This window comes from Perca flavescens, chromosome 11 (genome assembly GCF_004354835.1).
Source record: "Perca flavescens isolate YP-PL-M2 chromosome 11, PFLA_1.0, whole genome shotgun sequence".
Taxonomy (NCBI): domain Eukaryota; kingdom Metazoa; phylum Chordata; class Actinopteri; order Perciformes; family Percidae; genus Perca; species Perca flavescens.
In genome coordinates, this window is record NC_041341.1 from 22,006,040 (window position 1) to 22,026,805 (window position 20,766).

Sequence of the window (20,766 nt, forward strand, 5' to 3'; positions counted from 1 at the left end):
GAGTAGGCAGAATCAAATACTGCATTGCACTAAATGGGTAAAATCATCCACTGGTGAGGGCCAACAAGAGCCAACGATGTTGGCCCAAGAAAGAGGTGAACCAATCAGAGCATGGCCAGAGCAGATGTTGGGAAATGTGCGATACGGGAAACAGCTTCTGTAATCAGCAACAAGCTAAGCTGATAAGGTTGAGGAAAAGAAACGCACAGGTGAGTGCGCCAATTAAAACTCTTACACAAAAGTCACTATAACAGGCTGCAGGGGCAGCGTGAAGCCAATCCAGTCCAGATGTGAAACGATAACAGCAGAATGAGGTAACAACAATATCTGTAGTTCTGAGTCCGTCCATGTAAAGAAGACCCACGGCCATGAGACTCCTCACCCAATCACCTTCATTCCCTTACCCAAACAACCTCAAAATGACTAAAAATCGCAAAACAAACACAGCACATATCTTTGCTCTTTCTTCAGGGTAGAACATCTTCAGATGGAGCGTTCAATGTTATTATGTCACACCTCAAAGTGCTGAAATCACCATAAATGTTCCCATCCTCCCAGTGAAGCCCATTGCTAACAGTTTTTAAAGGACCTGTGGGTTAAGAAGGATTCATTTGCAATTAAACTAAATAGCAATAAGTAAAACAAATGTTGTAATTAAAACAACAAATTTGAATCTTATATATTATGGGCTGTAAAGTTGCAAAAACAAAATAAAGAAGGTCTTATGCTTGAAGATGGACAACAATTAGAGAAAGATTTGGCTAATCATTTCCATGCTTGAATTTAACTTGGGGTGAATGTGTTATTGTGACAAGAGGTACAGTAACATGCTTTTACTGTTACATTCTGAAGAAGTCATAATTGTGTTTTGGACTACACTCATTTAAAGATGAAGAAAAATGGGAAGACACACGGGTACAATGGAAAGTAGAGGAAAATGTGGATTTAAAGAAATCTCAGGTTTGCTTTTGCTTTTTGCTTTTATTCTTTATTTTGATCGGTTTCTGCGTTTGGGTTAAACATCACATCAGTGAAGCTCACTACACTGTAAAGCCCAGTGGACCAGTATACAGCTGGCAACTAACTGCTCATTGCACATTTCACGAGCTTCCAAACGTCACTTGGGTCCTCTCCAACTGCATGAGCTAACGCGCAGACTGTTTCTGCCATGCAGAACCAGCTAAATGAAGGATTTGCGTCACATTTTGAGACAGAGGACATTAATGAATAAGAATGTTTGCCTATGGGGGTAAGGCGAGTGAAGATTTTAGATGTAGATTGCGCAACAGACTGAGGCTAGTCTCGCATTGCCAGACCTTCCTCCACAGGGCTGCGGAGGAGGGTCTAGCGAGTCCACACAGCATTCCGGGATGTGAGAAAAACGGGCTCTGGTTTATTGTTATTTCTTTAAACTAATCACAATCGTCTTGGGCGGCGCTAAGTGCCGAGCGGAGCCACGCTGCAACTGCAAAATAGCCTCGGGAAGGAACTTGTTTTGGTGGAACGTGTACGTTCAAAAGGTACGTTCAGATTCAACAGTCTAGCTAGCTGTCTGGATTTACCCTGCAGAGATCTGAGGAGCAGTTAACCATAGTCCTCATAAATCGACCACAGTTTAGAATGCCAACACAAAGGAAGGCCAAGGCAACGGACATTCGGACTAAATGAGGGATATCAGGCAGAATTTCCGGCGGCACCAGAGCAATCCCAGAAGTGGAACTTTGTGTATATAGACTAGACTGAGGCTGACCTCTGAAGCACCAAGCAGTAAAGAAGAATAGATAGATAGTTGCAGTCTAGATTATGTACAGGCTAATACTAGTTGATAGACAGGCTAACCCACTGGTCAGGTTTGGCAGTATTCCATTTGACTCTATAATAATGGATATATTTTGTGCAGATCATCAGTGCAAGTTATTTGATGTTAATCAGCTTTGACAAAATACTAACTACACTCTCAAGATTATGTTAAACTTCAAATAAAGGTTTTCTCTGATTTCATCATCAGACATCCTTGAAGTAAACAGATGATGGAGACCATGTTAAATTCTTTTTTTTTGAAAATGCTTTTTGGGTTGATTTCCAGTTATCTGTTTGACAATATAAAAAAATCTTGCCTGCTTTGCATATTCAACAGATTGGCCCCTACGAATAGTACCACACCTCCTCCTCCTGACCCCCCCACCCCCCCCCCCCACACACTTCACTGGTTCCACTCTACATTCTTTAATTCCTGGGCTGAACCCACTCCACGCCCGCTACCAGGTTGTTTCTCCATTGTTTAAGAATTGCTTGGTGAAAAGAAATATTTTATTCTTTATTGTCATTCAAAATAAATTAATTCTCAACACTGTTTACTAAAATCAATGAGCCAGTTGTCTCTTAGCTTTTAGAGTTCGCTCTCGTGGCTTTTTGCTAAATGAACCATTGTAGCTGCAAAATATACTGTAGGTTCATGACTTCAGACTCATCAATGGATTCTATTCAATAACAACATTTTAGGCACAAAGTTTAAACTTTACTATGAATTACATATAAACAAGTACTCTGACATGGCAGGCACGTTGTTGTGCAGGCGAGGGAGTAAAACTGAATGCTGCTGCTGCTGTGTGCTGTAGTGGCACACTCATTAGCCCAGGAAGCCTTTCACTCTGTGGCAGTGCACACACAATAGCCACTAGCAGGAGCTTGGCAGGAAATCAGTTCAGCTTCTCTTGTTCAAAGGTTTAAAGGGGGTGAGGATATGAAGAAGGGGAGGTAGCGAGAAGACATAAGGAGAAGGCGGGAGCAGCAGAGAAGAAAGCGGGAGAGAATATACAGGGGGGAGGGAAAAAAAAAGAACAAAAATGAAAAGAGGGTTAATGAGGCCGTCCAGGACCACCAGAGACTTCTCATCTCGTGTAAAGCCCGGCTGTGGCCGAGTGACAGGGACAGAATCTCCCAGGCACAGGAGCCTTCATGCATATCTCTCCCACTCAGCAGCCCGAATCCTGAAAGTGGCAACATTCAAACAACCTTAGAGGAGACTAATCTGTCTGCCTTCTTTATTCTGCTCCCCTGGTAGAAGGGCTGCAGTCCCTTCTAAAAAGCATCTGCAAATTGTCACGGAGAAATAACATACTGCTGTCTATTGAGGATGAATGGCCCACATTCCTAGTGCGTTATAGCCATTTAATTCTCCCCCTCAGCCCTCGCACCGTGGCTTTAACAGATTGCACTTGGCAGAGGCTAGATGAAGGGCGGTGGCGTGCTTGGCGCGTGCTTGCTCTGGAGAAACAAACACTTAAATAGATGCAGCTGACTGCATTCCTTAACAAAAATGATTTTCAAAAACCTACAAACAGGAGAACAGGGAAAAATCATTATACTTAAAAGTGATAATAGCTGCAAAAAAAAAAAAAAAAAAAAAAAAAAAAAAAAGGAGTACCACAGTTAAAACTACCATGATGGCTTGACTGTCAGGTTGAAGACGCACACATGTAGATGTGCCATTTCCCCTCGCTCTTTCTTTATCCCACTCTGCTCTGAAATGGACATTGAGCGTAATGGGCACATTATTAGGGACAATTTGTCTCAATTTTTCAGCAGCAGAGAAAAGGTAAGATTTCCTGCCAATGACAGTGGAGGAAGGGGAGCCAGGTGGGTGGTGGAGAAAAAAAAAAAAAAAAAAATAAAAAGAGGTAAGGGGAAAAAGAGAAAAGCACAAGATAGGAGACAGAAAAAGGATAGAAGTCTGTTGAAAAGAAAACAGACAACGTGTGACATAGCAAAAGAGAGGTGAGGAAAGGAGGCAACACATCTTCAGATAGATACTGACAGAAAGCTACCAACAGCAACAATATCAAGGTTAGGCTGTCAGATGGCATTTGCCGAATGTTTGCAATTGAGACTGATCACGTGATCATCCCATTTCCTTCTACTATGGCTCATCAAAGCCATTTAGTATTTCTCAACATTTTAACTTTAAAAGGAGTACAAATTCAATCATACATAACATATGAAACATCCTTTAATGTAGCCTTCTTTCAAATGAAAAATATCTTTTTTGGAAAATAACTGCTTCAAAAGCATTTTTAGCCTACTATACAGCCTTCCTACTCAATGAAAAGAAAATTTCAGTACTGACGTAAACCAACAAAAACATTCTTTTTGTGGAAACATTAATGAAATTAATTAAATATAAAAGCGATAGGAAACATAAATAGTAGGAGTGGGAATCACCAGAGGCCTCACGATATTATTGCGATTTTAAACATATTGCAATATTCTGCAATATATTGCAAAGTATTACCTTTTTTCCAACTTCAAATTTTTCCCAATTTCAAATGATGTCCCCAAAGGAAAATTTGTCAACATCTGTTTTATCTAAAAATATACATTTCTCTGTTTGTTCATCTCACTTCAATTTTATTGCTGCAAAATGGGATTGTCAAGCAGACAGACTGACCAACACATGTATCATCAAAGATCAATACTTGGCGTCTGTGTATCGATACATTATTGGCACAAAAAATATCGCGATACTATGCTGTATCAATTTTTTCCCTCACCCCTAATAAATAGGGCTGACTTTCACCTCTTGGGTTTTTCATACAGAATGCATTCTTGTCGCTGATCTTTCTTCGACAGGGAAATACTCCCACACAGCTGACATTTTCTTTCACTTTTATTTGTAAACAAACCACACAAGCGCACTGCACCTGTTGCCCGCTTGCTGTCTCTTACTCTTACCTTAGCTACGGTTGTTTGAGTCCAACGGCAAATAAACACCACAACATCACAAAGTCGATGCGACACAACAGATAAACATCGCCACTGCCATCGGTGCATGTCATCTTATGTGCCGAAAGGCAGATGGGAGTCGACAAGGCGAACATCGGCCGATACCGATGTTCTTGAGGCTTAAAAGTTAAACCACATCAACACAACACACTACAATAAACGGCGTCAAAATGGCAATTGGTTGGAGATGATTATTTAACCGACACGTGTGCGCATGCAGCACCTACTGTACATGCAAACACAACACATTGAGGATGACGGGAAACCGATGTCACACAACAAAACATGTTCACAAAACATGTTCACCTTGAACGTCATCATCAACCAGGGCATCTGAGGATATCCCCAGGCAGCAGGAAGTCAAGCAGAAAACAGTCCATAAACCTTGGAACCAAAATACAGTGATATGAAAAGTGCTTCTTTTACCTTTTGGAGGCAAACAAAAATGCTCTTGGCTTTTAGGGTGGAATTCTGCTTTCACCAGTAATAATCCTGCTGAAAAGCTTTCATATCGTACTGAAATGTGAACAAAGGTTTGATTTTTCTATGTAATAACTGTGGTTTCCTTTATTTTGTCAAAGCTACCTTGTTATCTCCAGGAGATACCTTATAAAGCGAGAGGCTGTGGGGAGAAATTGGTTGGCTCCTGATTTCCTGATTCAAACAAGATATGCCTCCTCAACTCCTCCGATTAACACACTCCCATCATTGACATAATGCATTCCCTAGCCCCTTACCCTAACCATCACAACTAAATGCCTAACCTTAACCCTTACCCTCACCCTAACCATAACCTAATTCTATCCCTAATCCTAAAACCAAGTCTTAACCCTCAAACAGCCCTTTAATGTTGTGGGGTCCAGCATTTTGGCCCCACAAAGCATACTGTATTCCTGGATTTTGGAATGTGGTTAAACGGGAACACACACACACACACACACACACACACACACACACACACACACACACACACACACACACACACACACACACACACACACACACACACACACACACACACACACACACAATTATGTGACAGCCTACAAAGCTGAATTTTTTACATTCTAGGAAACAATACCTGTTTAAAAAGGTGTTTATAACTTTTCATTATATCAACGTTTCCTTTTTTAAGGTAATATACACTAATGATCCATTTTACATTAATGGCTTGAATTGAGAAATTCTTGCACATTGCATTATTTAATGTAAAAAAAAAAAAAAAGGTGGAGGTGTGGCTCTACACACAAACATATAATGACACAGGGATTCACACAGCTATAAGCTAATGGAAAAGAAGGGACAGAGAGGAAAACACCATGTACTCTTTTCCTCTCCGATTTGACCTTTCCATTACAAAAACACTGCAACAAAACTATATACTGTAGTTGAATATAGTTATTATCTACCGATATGAGAGTCTATGTGAGTTTGAGCAGGCTGCTGAGCTGATACACTATAAATGTCAGTGTGTGTGAGTGTGTGTGTATGTGTGTGTGTGTCTATGCATTTGAGCACCTGTGAGGCTGTCAGGTCGCGTCATCCTCTCGTAAATGTCGTAACTCTGGGGTCCATAGGGGTCAGTGTTGTGGAGCATGGAGCGCGGCAGAGTAGAGCTGTAGTGCTGGGGCACAGCGGTCATACTAGCCCTTACTGGAGACGACGAGTGGGTAGGCTGCTTAGTCAGTGGAGGGTTGATGCTCTCCACCATTGTCAGAGGAGAGCCCATGCGGCCTGATGTTGACCCCACAGAGGCCTGATACGGCGAGGTTGTACGGCTGGCACTGCGTGAGCGAGAGTTCGTGGAGCCCATGCGTCGCAGTGCAGCGGGGGAGTTTTTCTGCGTGGAGTAGGGTGGGCTGTTGCCACCCCCGCCGGTGTTACTGGTGCGCTGGGCCGAGGGCAAGGTTGTAGAGAAGATGCTGGAGAGGGGTTTGGGTTCAGTTACAATGGGGGAGCCGTAGGCACTGCCACCTGAGGTACGCAGGGAGCCGCGGGAGGGTGACATACTGCTGGCATAGGCTGGCGAGTGAGAGCGAGAAGGCACTGAGCTTACCCTCCGCATAGCACGACCCGGCACTGCTGCTGTGACTGCTGGAGCCTGCAAGTCCGAAAGAAAACAACATGGCTTCGTGAATTTCTGTCTTCAGTTAAAATCATTAACAATCATGTTGTACTCTGCTATAAAAATGACTTGTGCAATGATAAGGACATGCTAAATAACACATCATTACATAAACCAATTCGTTACAGGGCACGACTTTACTCTAGGCCATATTTATTTTCTCTTTTCCACCCCCCACCCTCCGTCACATGTGACAGTGCCATTTGGTTTCTCAGTGGTCTGCGTGTACAACGCTGTATGAAGCATGATTATGTTGCAATGCTGCTTTAAGCACTCGGCGCCTTCTGTGCCTTTAAGCATCACATCGCTGCCTTCGGTGAACAACATGAAATGGCAATTTCATTTTTTGTGATTAACATTTTTATTGCTTTAAACAAAATACAAAACATACAGTTTACAATATGAACACATCCCCTCCCATGCTGAAGCCCCTCACCCGTCATTACCACACATGCAGAAGGCATCTAAGTCAACTTAGAAACACTTACTTAGACAACAAAAAATTATTATTGTTATATATTATTTTAATATTTTAACCAAATAAACATATTATGTGTATGTGATAAAACCATAAGCACATAGTATACGCCTGGCCCCAGCACATGGCTTCTTAGGATCCCTCCAGAAAGCTAAAATACTTTCCATATTTTCTAATGTAGACATTCAATCTTGCAAACAGTTTATATGACTTTTTTTTTTCAAATGCTGCCATGCAACAGCAATTTTGGGGTTTCTCTTTTGTTGCCATGCATTAAAAGCTAATTGTCACTTTGTGTAATTAAATTTCCTGAGCCCTTGAACATTGTGAACAATGACTGTCTTAATTAAAAACAATATACTCAATATATGCTGGTGTTATCCAGAAGATAAAACGCTACGGATACATTTTGTGCTTGGCAACAGCAATATGTTGCTGGCAGTACCTGCGCTGAAGCCTGGCCTTCGGCCCTGGTATTCCTTCCCATGGTACCAGTTCCGGTGCCAGGGAAGGAGTGCTGCATCCTCAGCTCAGCCTTGCCCAGGTTCTGGCTGTTGAGGTAACCGCTGCTGGCATCCTGGTAGCCACTGTCTGAGTACGAGTTCATCTGAGTTGAGCTTCGTGAATTCACCGCGGATCCTGAAAGAGCATGACAGAAAAAGGCTAAAAATGAAATGCAGAGGGAGAGGGATGGGTTAGAGGAACAGGAGACAGACACATCATACATGGTTTCCTAATAGACATGACCTTTACCTAGACTGCATTGCTAATGACAAATGCCACAGCAGGGGGAGAACTGTTCTGCCAGGCCTATAATTCAGTGTGCCATATTACATCATTCAGCCTTTCATAAGCTGTGCTGAGGGATCAGTTGTTATCTGTTTAAACTCAAAGTATAACATATAGAAAAGATAAAAGGTTTAGTTTAGTGGGACAATGCTGAGGTAAAAAACAATAAAGATATTAGTTGGAGAAAAGAAGGCTGCAGATGATAGAGAGAAGGCAATAACAGACCCTCACTTTCATGGAGGGAGGACTGCTCCGGGGAGTACAGAGACACCTGCTCTGACTCCGTCCTGATGCGGTAGCTGGGCGACTGTGAGCTGTCAGTCACCCGAGACTTGGTGTCCCCCAAGGCGGAGGCATCTGGGGGAAAAAAACAGCAGAGCAAGGGAGTCAGACACAGAGGAAAAGCTTTGAGTCTGAAACAATTAAGAGTTTGGGCTTTGGATGGAAAGATGATAATAGTCATTAAAGCAGTCAACAATTGATGGAGTTGAGAGGAAACAATAACAGACAATGATTTCTGCAACATTAGTTTCACGCCTATGTACAGTTGGAATCATTAAATTTTACTGCCATGCTAATTTGAAAAGGCAAAGTTGGGTAGCATGTCACTGGCTCTAACATTTCCCTACATCTCCTATTACTCCTTGCACGACAACAACCAGTGGGGCAAACAGGAACTGGAATTAGCCCTTTTATGTCCCTGTGCAATGTTTCCCAGTAATCACAATCTAGTTAAGCGTGACCAGTGTCAATGGGTTACTCTGCAATCACTACAACAATAGGCAGCAAGTGAAGGGGAACAGTGAGGCAAATATTGGCAGCCAGGGTCTGTCAAATCCTGCCTGATTAGCTGGTGTGAAAATGAAATGAAGAAGCCGCCTCGTTGCCCAAGCTGACCTGTTGGATAAATCTGTTGACACATAAGCCTAGTGTGGTGTTTGACAACCTGGCATTTTGCACTCCCACCTTTAAAGATCTTAAGGCCATTTTATGCTTCTGCGGAGGCTCCATGCAGAGCTTTCGGCATAGCTTACGTAAGTGGTCTGGTGTTTATACTTGTGCGCCGGTGTGTGCGTTGAGTGTGTGTGTGTGTGTGTGTGTGTGTGTGTGTGTGTGTGTGTGTGTGTGTGTGTGTGGGGGGGGAGTGTGTGATAGAGGGAAGTGAGAGAGTGACGGTGATTAGCTTTGGAGCGAGTACCGACTCTAGAGTCATAGTGAGACTGACCAAGGTGGGAAATCTTTAGCAGGAAAAGTTCACCCTCTCCTTGATTTCATGTTGTTTATGGAGAGGGAGAACCAGGAAACGAGTTGGGGGAAATGCAACGCTACTATGCCACGGCCGAGAGACGTGCGTTGCTGTGACGTGTAGTTACATTTTTCGAGAGGTGCACGTCAGGCTACGGCGTAGGGTCCGGCATAGACGCAGAGGGGTCTGCAGGGGGTATGCCGTCGATTCGACGCAGAAGCATAGAACGGCCTTAAGGTTGTTTACCCATTCACAGATGGGACTCAAGCGGGTCTCGAGTCTGATTGCCAGAATAAGCATTTAGCCTGGCCTGAAAGTCAGCCCCCGCCTTTCCTCTCAAGTTCAGTCTGAATCAAACATCCTCACTATTTGCAATACACCTTGCCAACTGTGACAGTTTCAACAGTGCTGCTATTTCTAATTTAATACATAACCCTGCCTAAAGTAACAACCTTATAAATTTAAGTTTCAGTTTTTGCTTAGTCATGCTTTCTCGCTCGCTTGCCCACTCACCTTCTCTTGTGTACTGTCTCTCTTTCTTTGTTTGTCTTTTTACCAAGATACCCATCCCTAAGTACAATTTGGCAGCAAATTAAGAAAAGCTGTATATGCTGGGTAAAGGTAAGACAGAGTCCGGTCTTCATCTGATTTTTTAAGTGTTTAAAACGCATTAAAAATGGTAATGGGAAAGAAATATACATTTTATTTAATTTGACATATATTGGAGGAATCAAGGGATTGCGTCATGATCCTTCTGAAAGATTCACAATATTATTTCGATACAATTTGATTTTCTTAATTTAAGCAAGAAATGCATTTGTAATGTAGCCAATAAAACCACAGCATTACAGTAAGACTTAATTAAAGTTTTGTGCAAAAGACTTAACGCCCTCACGGTACCATCATACCATATGACAAGAAACGTAGGCTAATTTACTCATTTAATCAGGATAACACTGACAAAACCATATTTCTTAAGTGCTGCTGTTGGCTGAACGCTGGAGTTGAACTATATTTTGTTCATACTAGAGAGGCTGTCTGGATCTGGTCCAAACTTTCCTGCCATGACAGACTAAAGGCCTACAGACAAATTACTACAGGACATATACGAAACCATCTGAAAAACTTGCACTGCTTGAAATAATTAAAACAAATATATCATGGGTGACAGCGACCGGGAGAGGTGGGGTGTATAATGTGACAGAACAAAATAATAATACACATAATATACCCCTCCCACTTGGGGTGGGTGGTTGCTGCAGCACCCTGAGCACCTCTCCTTACCGGGGTCATTAAAAAACTTTCCTCAACACTCGCAATGAGTTTTCATACATTGCAGTGGATGCAGCAATTTATAGTTTACCTTTTTTTTTTTTTTTACTTAAACATTTTTTGGGAGGTTGAGGGGATGGTGAGGCATTACACCCCCAATGCGATGGGCACTGACGAAGAGAGATAACGTTCATGAGAAAGATGATAAAATGTCATGTGGGTGATACAAGGGACTTGTTAAGGTATTTAAGGTAAAACAACGAGATTGTTCTATAAGGTAGGGCTGCGCAATTAATCCAATATTTTGGCTCCTAGATCACAAAAACTATGTAATCGAGAAAAATATTATTTTGCATATTACATTTTGCAAGTAAACTCTTATTTTGTCTTGTGTTCTGAAGGGGAATTCAAAAAGTTCCAATGGGAAAAGTTAAGGGAAAGTTCACAGTCAAGGTGTTTTTGTAACCGTTTCACTCTTTTTTTAAGTAAAAAAAAAAAGCAACTTCTTTTTAAAGTCAATGAGTAATCGTGTTAAATAATCGTGATATCAATATTGACCAAAATAATTGTGATTATGATTTCAAAGCAGCCCTACCATAAGGTCAAAAAGCATTTCCTTTAAACGTATTAATGACATGACTGAAGTCTTTTGTCTCCTTCCATCCTGGCAGTGACTCTGTGTCTGGCACACAGTGTGTCGTTTTAGACCACAGCGTTTTCATACTGAGCCTTGACCCTGTTTGATGAATGAAATGCCAAAAAGCCAGAACAGAGGAGCAACAGGAAGAGAGGGAGACCGCATGAAAGAAACAGAGAGAGACAGTGACAGAAGCCCTTTTTCACACATGGAGGATGAAACACTACTGGCTTACGTTATCCATTTATGGCAGGGTTTTTTAGCATTTAGTATTAAGTCTCTTATGTAATAATTTAATGTTGTTAATGTGGTTTTCACACAAAATATGACCACACTGGATATAGTGGTATTTTGTTTTTCTCCAAGACAGAAATTGATTTATTATACAGATTACCAGTGTGATACATTTTATACATTATTTTGCAGTTGAATGTTTTTCTCTACTACTTTATTAACCAAAGGACCCTGTGGCCCCAAAATACATGTTCATGTCTATTAATAGTGCATTAGATTAAACTAGTCTAGGCTGTGGTGTGAGGAGAACCAGAGGAGAGATGGGCAGGTGTCTTGGTGAGTAACAGATGATAGCTACCAAAACTTAAATATTACCTATTTCACACCAATGGCTCAACCAGGGTTATACCCAGGTCGAATGTGGGTTTGAATGAGTTAACCCTCCTTGATCTACTCGGCTTAGCGACCCAGGTAGCCAGTTGGGTTGAATCAGGGTAGGACTAGGGTTGATTTAAATGTGAATTGCGCACGACCTGGGTCGCTAACAGTTGGGGTGGGACAAATTACGTGATTGGTTGGAAATGACAGTGGGGCAGTCTTCACAGGTCAACATAAATTTTGTCTCACTGCACTTTACACTGGGTTTTCACCGAAGACTGTATAAAACTTTTTTTTACAGACCGCTTCAACAACCGCAGAGTGGAGCGGTTCAATTGATTTCCAAACAGTCCACTTACAGTGAGTGCCCAGATGTTCACTAGTCTGTCCCGGTCTCGAAAGTTGACTTGCAGAGTCAACTTTTGCAGAGCGGTAGCGAAGTTTTACAGGCAAAACTGCCAAAACTCCCAGCATTAGAACGTAAACATATGAAAAGTTTAATTCTCTCGGCACCACCAGACACCCGTCTGCAGACTGTAGTTCAGTGCGGCTGCTGGGTAGCGCAAATCTCTCTTTTTTTTTTTTAAATTACTCGAGAAGCCCACAGCAAAGCCCAACTTTACTTTTTTCCCCAAACAGAAAGGTTTTCCCCTCGTCTTAAAATGGTCATAAATCAATTCTAGATTGACCTCCTTGTCCAGCTCCTGCAATAAATATGCAGAAGAGGAGAAATCAGTCTGCACAAAATCATCTGTTAAGTGTTTGATGGTTATTTATTTGGGCTTTATGGTGCGTTCTTTTTGTCCACCAAAGTTGATTTACGAGTCGCAACTTCCGTACGAACCGGAAGTTGCAAAAAGAACGCCACCGAGGTCGTATATATACGACTCGTCAAGTCGTCTGAACTCAGAGGACCCCCGAGATCACTTTCAAAGATGGCTACGTCGTGAATCACACGTAGTAAACCCAATGAAGAAGTCGTACACATAGCACTGTATACTGCTACCTATAGGCATGTCACTACAGTCTTATTAGGAGTTAAATACCGCCTAATTAGTTATTTTGTAGCTTGTGCAGCTGAAATTGGCTAGAGATGCTCGGTTGCTATATGACAACAATGGCTTTAAGCCGAGTCTTGAGCAGAAAGCAGAGCAGTAGCCTAACATTAATCAAAATGTAATTTTCATGTATCAAACTGTGAAATATATTTGTGTAATATGTGCATAACTGGGTGAATAGGATCCTAAATGTTACTAAAAATGTTACAAAAATCCATCTTTTCTCCGACTTGTAGTATTGTGTGACACAAAGAACGCAACAACCCGCAGTTATTCGTTTTTCGAGATGGATGTGACGTTACACTCGAGCTACTAGTTGCAATTACAAGACAAAAAGAACGCACCATTAGAACGTAATCACTGCGAAACAAACACAAAATAAGCTTTATTTCTTGTGGTATACAGCTGGACTTGAGTATGTGATGTTAGCTGTTCAATGAATATGACGTGTAAGACCCCACCCATTTCTAGTACTTAAGGTAATTGTTATGCGTTGCTCCCAGGTTGTGACCCATGTTGACTGGCTTGGTTTCGATTTCCAAAAGAAGGGTTGAACACGGATCAGACAACCGTGGTCAGCGGTGTGAGAGAGGTATATGATAGTCACTTTATACTGTGCTGTGGTAGCCTAACATTTGCAATCACATATCAGGCAGTATCAAACCTAGTATTAAACATGTGAAATTATATATTAACTTTTTAAACCATAATTTTCACGAAACCTAAAGTATAAATTCAGTAAAAACTTCAACCTACAAATTGCTATTTAAAAAATGTTGAAGAGTCCGTAGACATGACTCTTGTCATGCCATATTCTTTATAAAAGGGGAATTACAAAAATGTTGTAAGACCCTAATGATGCACATTGCATGGCGCCTTTATTTGAACATGATGCGGACATGTTAAGCTGTCAGGATATTGAGAGAGTGCATGTCTGAAAAAAATAAGCAGTGAAACAAAAGAGACAAGAGGGGACAGAAACAGTGAGAGAACTTTAATTTTGGGGTGTTTGTCTTCTACTCTTAGAGGACATAAGGTGTGAATGCATTGACATTTCCTGGGGCTAAAAGGCTCATTTCCACAGTAACACTTCTATCCCAACTCTCAGACACTGGAGACGAACACTGGCTCATGAGGCCAATAAGCCTCACAGACAAATGTGGGCCATTACGCTCGGTGCCACACATTTAGACTTGAATTCATTTAGATTAGAAAAAGTACATTACCACGTCTGATTATCATTTATCATCTACACTACAATGAGAAATCAATATGAAGCAAAACAGTGATAGTGATTAGTCCCCGGCTCTGTTCAAATACTAATGAAATGCATTCAGCAATGAAATGGTGAATAGGCAGCAAATGAGAAAACCGTGTAGTATTAATATTCCCGGTGCATGTGTACATTTATTAACCCCCATAGGCTTTTCTGACGGGATCGACAATAAAAGATGAATGACCATTGCAGAAATTCGCTAAGTTCCACTATGCAATTAATAAGCCATGAAATACATTAGTAAATTCAATTCATTATCTGGTCTCTGCTGAAGCTCCTTCAAGGATGTGGACTAAGAAAACAGAGACCAAAGGGGTCTGAGAGAGATCCTTCCTCTCCACATCACTGATGGTGTTGTGTGTGAGTGGGCAGAAATAGCTTAGATAAATATTGAAACAAGAATACGCCTAAGGCTGTCCATTACTGTGTGCTTGGTTAAAATGCCTCATGTTAGCAATGATTATTGAGGAAATGTAAAACATGCCGGTACTGCACTACACACAAACACAAACACACACACACACACTTAACAGAGCCCATACAAATAAATACGGACACACTTCCTGCCAATATTAAATCATCATTCAAAAGAAATGGGCTGAACAGTTAAGCCTTACTTATATTACATGTCACTATGTAATCAGTGTGATAGTGAACAGAACCGTTTAGTCCACTAGCATTTATTTAATGATATTTTAAACTATTTGTTCTTATATTCTATCCCATTATTATTTAATGTATATTGTATTCTTTTAATTCATGTATATTCTGTATGTGTGACTGATATTTTTGCTGCTGCAAAGGAATATCTATCTATCTATCTATCTATCTATCTATCTATCTATCTATCTATCTATCTAGTGAGGACCTCACAAGGTAAACCAAGAATATGTAAGCAGATGGGTATTTGTGGTTATTGATCACTGACTATGGGTCTTAATAGGTCCAAAAAGGTGTAATCAGGGTCAAACAGGAACAGAAATGAATAACTCAGTGAATGTACGGTAGCTTCTTTACTAGACAGAGAGCCATAGGTTGCTCCATCCTGTAGAGAGAAAACCTAAATAAGTCTATGTATTTTAGTATTGAATGATATCCACAGCAGCAAGTGTCCCCGAGATAGTGGGTAGCCTTGTGACCCCATTACAGTAAAACTCTACGGAGTAAGCAGTAATTTGTTGTTCCACATTAATTGTTTGACAAGTAATTCTCAAGTTACCAATGAGTGAGTGTAGAGGTCACCAAACATGATCTGAATGCATATACTAAAAAATGAACAGTAAAAAGAGATGTTTGTTAGGAAGAGAGATCGCTATCCAATTATTTTAGTGTTTGAGTTGACATACCTGCAGTTCTCCAAGGCAGGGACTTCTCAGACGAGCTGTAGGGGGGAAAACAGGAGATGGAAAAAGTGAATACATACACGACAGTGAATGACATGAGTGAAATCATCTGGAAGAGACACCATTCGGCCTCATGCACTATTTTCTTGGGCCTTTCACAACAGCGTCACAGATGGTAACCACTGTGTTTGAGATAGAAAAGCTAGGAGGTTCAGAGTTACATGTTTCAAGTCAATTCCTGTCATCTGTGCTTATCAAGACATAAAGTCACCTTTGGTGACAGCTAGTGTGTTTTTTTTAGGAACTGTAAGAACTGTCAAAAAAACCTATTAATGTGGGACTGGGAAGCTGTTTTTTCCACCTGCAGCTTTAATAAACATGCTAAGTCAAAAAGTACAAACAGCCAGGGGATGGGAAACATCCTGATGGGAGCTGAAACTAAGCACAGACAAGTGAGGCAAGCTCCTAGAGTAAATCAGCAGTAATCATACAGTACAGTAGTGTACAAGCCCACAGTGTCCTGACATCTGAACATAATCTTGACATGCATGCTAGTGTATATTCCAGAGAGAATCTCAGAGTGATGCTCAGTCTCCAGAGAATAATGGTCACAGTCTGTGACTATTACTCAGCCACAAAATTGAGGATACCACGCAGCAAAAACAGAAAGGATCTAGTGACAGTGTGTGGGTGATTGATGATTAATCGTCCTGGGTCAGTGGATGAAGGATCACACTTAATGGCAAACCCAGAACAGGAAAGCATCAGACCAAGCACCCAGTAGATTATGGCACAAATCCATTCAATCCATTGGGAATAAATTGGTATGGATGTTTCCTCTGACGAAACATCATCTCATGCATTTGGCCAGAGGCATCTAGCCCTGACAGCAGGAGGGCTACAAGGAAGATACAAACTCCAAAAGTTTAGCTGGAGTTTTTTACGAGCCTGCATATGTAACCATTCCAAGTTTGGGCAATAACCCTATAGAAGAATAAGTATACATTTTTTATTTTATTTTTTTATTTTCTTAAAGCCTACTTTAAAATGCTTATAAAATGTAACTTAAACTGAAGCAAACTGAAATAAAATAAAAATAAAAAGGGCACTCAAGCGCACAGACCTATCTCACAATGTAATGCAGTGTGATTTTTCACAGTCGGGAACTCATTTTTCTAATTATTCCAACCACATGAATGCAGCACAAACGCCCTATCTAACAATGTTAACTAATGGAAAAATGTGTGTGTCCACCCTGTGTTTTGGATCAACTCCAAAATTTGATGGGTTCTACCTTGGTCCATGATACACCCTTCCACTAAGTTTTATGAAAATTGGGCCAGTAGGTTCAGTAAGTAACTGATATTTCAGCCTACATGTTTCAAATGTATTTTATATCTTGTATGTAGTGTACTACACAAGAAGGTTAGTCTGGGGACAACCTTCACCCATAAGAATGTGTAGAATCTATTATGAATTTGGGTACAACTTTCACGCAGAGGAATTGGAGCCAGGAATGTGGGAATCTATTAGGACCACGTGCCATAAAAGGTGTAGTTTAAGACTAAACTGTTGCACTGAAATAGATAGCTTGAAGTGTGTGAGGACAAAAAGTATAAAGGAGGAGTTATTCTGATGTTCGTGGAGACACTATGGGTACATGCTCTTAGGAGGGTGTACACATGGTTATCTTCCTTTCTAGGAGAAACCTTGGCATATACATTTGGTGCATGTCAACTGTTCTCTCTTTCATGAAAGTATGTTTGTTTGTTGTGAATAAAGCTGCATTAGTCTGAATTCATTGTACTCAGTATTTGTTCAATCTCCATTTCCTTTCCAGACATTTCCCAGATATCAGTAACCAAACCAAAAACATAACCTCCTTGGAGGAGGTAAATATAACTCTAAATCCTTCTAGATTTTTCATGGGATAATTATAGTAAGGCAAAAAAGAAAAGAAAATGCAGAACAGCCATGCGAGCCATCTAATAACAGCCACCTAAAAATTCCAACTCATGTACCTTTGAAATACTTTCCGACAAAAGAAAAAGTGATTCACTTTCTCAAAGCCATTTTTCCAAGGCTGGGGTGTTAAGACAGACAGAGGCCAGGCAGGAGACCTCGAAGCAGTGTTCCCACCCTTTTCTTTTCAATACCCTCTACTTGCTGGTCATTACTATCAAACATCCAATGTTGCAACTGCTGCTATTTTTCCATCTAAGGTGACACTCGAGCTTTAAGTAACACGGCTCTCTGAATTTTAATGAGCATGCAGGCAATTAAAAAGAGGAAGTTGGGCGAGTTGTGCTCCAGTGACCATAATGATGATGCACCATGCTTGCTGCATGCCGACCAGCAGCTGGGTGAAGGCAGCGTAAAAGAGATTGTAAAACTGCAGATGCTGATATACAACGGGCCTAACCCTGACACGACACTCTAATTCCCCATCAACCCCTTTGGCTGGGTAGAGGTTTCATCTTTTAGGAGTTTTGCCAGAGGTCAAGTTTGATGACCACGCCCTATATGCTTGTAGAAATGAAGGGGGTGGTCAACTTTGGAGGTGTCATGAAATGTAAGGACTCTCATCACAACCCTTAAGTGTGCGGTCGCCTCAGCTGTCATCCCGCTGAGCTATTGAGCCAAGCAGTGTGAGCTCAATGGTTGAAGCTAATCTCCATTCACACACAAATCTCCAGTGAAAGCCAATTTATTTGTCCTGCTCTGTCTTTAAAAAAGGTGTGAAAATTGAAATACCAGTCCACCAGTGGGAAGACTAGCTGGGTTTACATTTACTTTAAAAATGTGATTATATCTTTCGGCAGAAACTGGATTTCTAAAACTAACATGTAAATGGAAAAGTTAGATCATTATTAGAATAGCATTACAAAAAATCTGGATAACAGAGGTAGATTTCAGCTGGAGAGACCTGATTATCAACCCTTAACTATGTTTCTGACAGGTCTTGTGGCCATTTGCCTGCCAAAAAACCAAGACACCAAAGTACTGGTATCTCTGTGGCAACAGAAGCAGTTTTGATTTTTCTGCTACAACTAAAAACATGAACCACTAAATAAATCGGGATGCACAGCTAAACAGTGGGCTCTTTAGAGGATTTGAACACAAGGGTTCATTACGGTGTGAATATAAGCTGTGCAGTTGTTGTTCAGAGCTGGTTGGTCAATCAAAGCCTCGAGGCTGCAATAAGAAATTCCACTCAGATAGATAATAGGCTAATATAAAGTACAGTACTGAAGCAGGAACTTTTTGTGGGCCAAGAACTACATTTAGACCCTGGTTTTTTTTCTTTTAAAACACAGGTTTAGTGCCCGAGTTCCTTTAAAAGTTATTTCCGCTGAAAAGGGCTATTTTTCAATTGTGGTTGGTAGGTAATATATTTTAAAAGAATCATCTTATCCTGTGGGACTGCATTAGGCAATGCAAGTCAAACAGTTGGGAGCAGGCGTTGAAGCTCTGACAAATTATTTGTAGGAAAGACACAAGCATCTTTTAATGATATTTTCCCTTTTCCCCCATTTTCAGGCCAGGTTATCTAGTCAAAGGGGCAAGATTTTGGCAAAGAGCAATGCAGAGCACCACACAGACTATATATTTTAGCAAGGCATGTATACGCACTCTTTGTTCCACACAAACAAGTTAGCTAGTCCTACAGAGTCAGCATTTTGCAGTATACAAAAGCAACCTAAAGATGTCTACAAAAGATGAGAAAATTATTTTTTTTCTCCCATTTTCAAACCTCGCAATCACTCAAAACATTTAATGCTGACGCAAGAGTTTCTTTTTTAAAGAAAGTACTGCTCTTACTCAGTTAAGCAAATGTTCATAACAAAGAGGAGCAAATAAAAAAAAGCAAAGCTTCTTACTAAAATGATCTATTCAGTTTAAATGAATGCATATACCAGTCTATTAATATTTGAGAAATTAAACATAATATAGGCCTACTTCAAGCTCAGTGCTTTCCACTGTGTAGTTGTGTTATGAAAAAACAAGTTTAAAAAAATAAGCAAGGGTTAGACTCAATACTGATCATCCCTCAATATCAAGATGGTATAAAGCCATTGTTACATTTTCCAGTAACCTTTACCTTGTAAAGACATAATAATGTCAGTGATGTAGTAGTCCCAACAAGCTGATGATTATTATTATTTAAGTATCAGCTAATTTAATTATTATGGCTAATACTAGAGGTCAAATCCATGTTCCATATTTACTGGCATTACGCTTGTCTCGCTCACAAACTACTGTGAAACTACTGAAAACTACCGTTTTTCCTTCTTCTGGCCGACTAAATGTTAACTGATGCCACTGATGGACCAATGACAATGAGCTGCCTGAACGCTGCACAAAACTGATTTGGCTGCTGATTTTCACTGTGACCGGTATACACAAAAGAGAACCCTTTCCTATTAGAGGCAGTAATATTGTTTAAGAAAGTGTGCTTGTATCATAATATGATCACTGGCGTGTTTGGATACACTAAAATTGAGGTCTAAAATTACAGTACTTCTGAAAGAGGAAATTAAAGTAAATAGCCTGGCTGTGTATATTTTCAGGGAGCTGTTGTCCAGACCTTTTTGGCAGCACTTGAAGCTGCTCTATACCTGCGCCTCTCTAAAAAGGGGGAAAGGGGAAATTGACAATCTTACTCCTGAGTACTACAACCTGCTGGTACTAGATGGGTGTTTTTTGCAGGTATGCAGGTTGGAGTGCAAAAATGCTTATTATTAAAAAGCCAGAAGAGATCACAGAGAGCCATTACAGCCTCTATTCAGACCAAGTGTCATGTATCCAGATATATCCCAATTGTATCATGGTCCATTGTAGAACAAATGCAGCCCAAACCTGGCATCAGGTGACCATTTGGGAACAATATGCAAATAACACCTCCATTTCTTTAGAAAGTGGGCCTGAGATGGTACCACAGGGTTGAACTACAACTTTTGGTAGCCTTAGTTAATGACATTAGCATTCAGTGTTCTATATAAAGACTTTGGACAATTAGGCACTTTTTTTAAATTGGATAACTTATAAATACAGCAGGGAGCAAGGGAGAAAGAAGAAACTGACAAACTGAGCGGATTAATTCCAAGTCTGACCATAATCTTTATATCAACAACCTAAGGCGTAATC

At 40.7% G+C, this 20,766-nt stretch overlaps 1 protein-coding gene across 3 annotated transcripts in view; it reads right to left on the reverse strand.

The window, feature by feature from the left end:
- The window catches only part of pkp4 (plakophilin 4), an 85,901-nt gene that overhangs the window by 28,434 nt on the left and 36,701 nt on the right, over window positions 1–20,766 (reverse strand). For 2 of the 3 annotated variants that reach the window (XM_028592063.1, XM_028592064.1), the window contains exons 4-7: window positions 15,622–15,656; window positions 8,400–8,531; window positions 7,831–8,024; window positions 6,301–6,883 (exon numbers count right to left, since the gene is read on the reverse strand). In XM_028592063.1, coding sequence (XP_028447864.1) covers window positions 6,301–6,883; window positions 7,831–8,024; window positions 8,400–8,531; window positions 15,622–15,656 — 944 coding nt within the window. The remainder of the gene's footprint in view (window positions 1–6,300; window positions 6,884–7,830; window positions 8,025–8,399; window positions 8,532–15,621; window positions 15,657–20,766) is intronic. The other variant, XM_028592065.1, reaches the window with a different exon arrangement.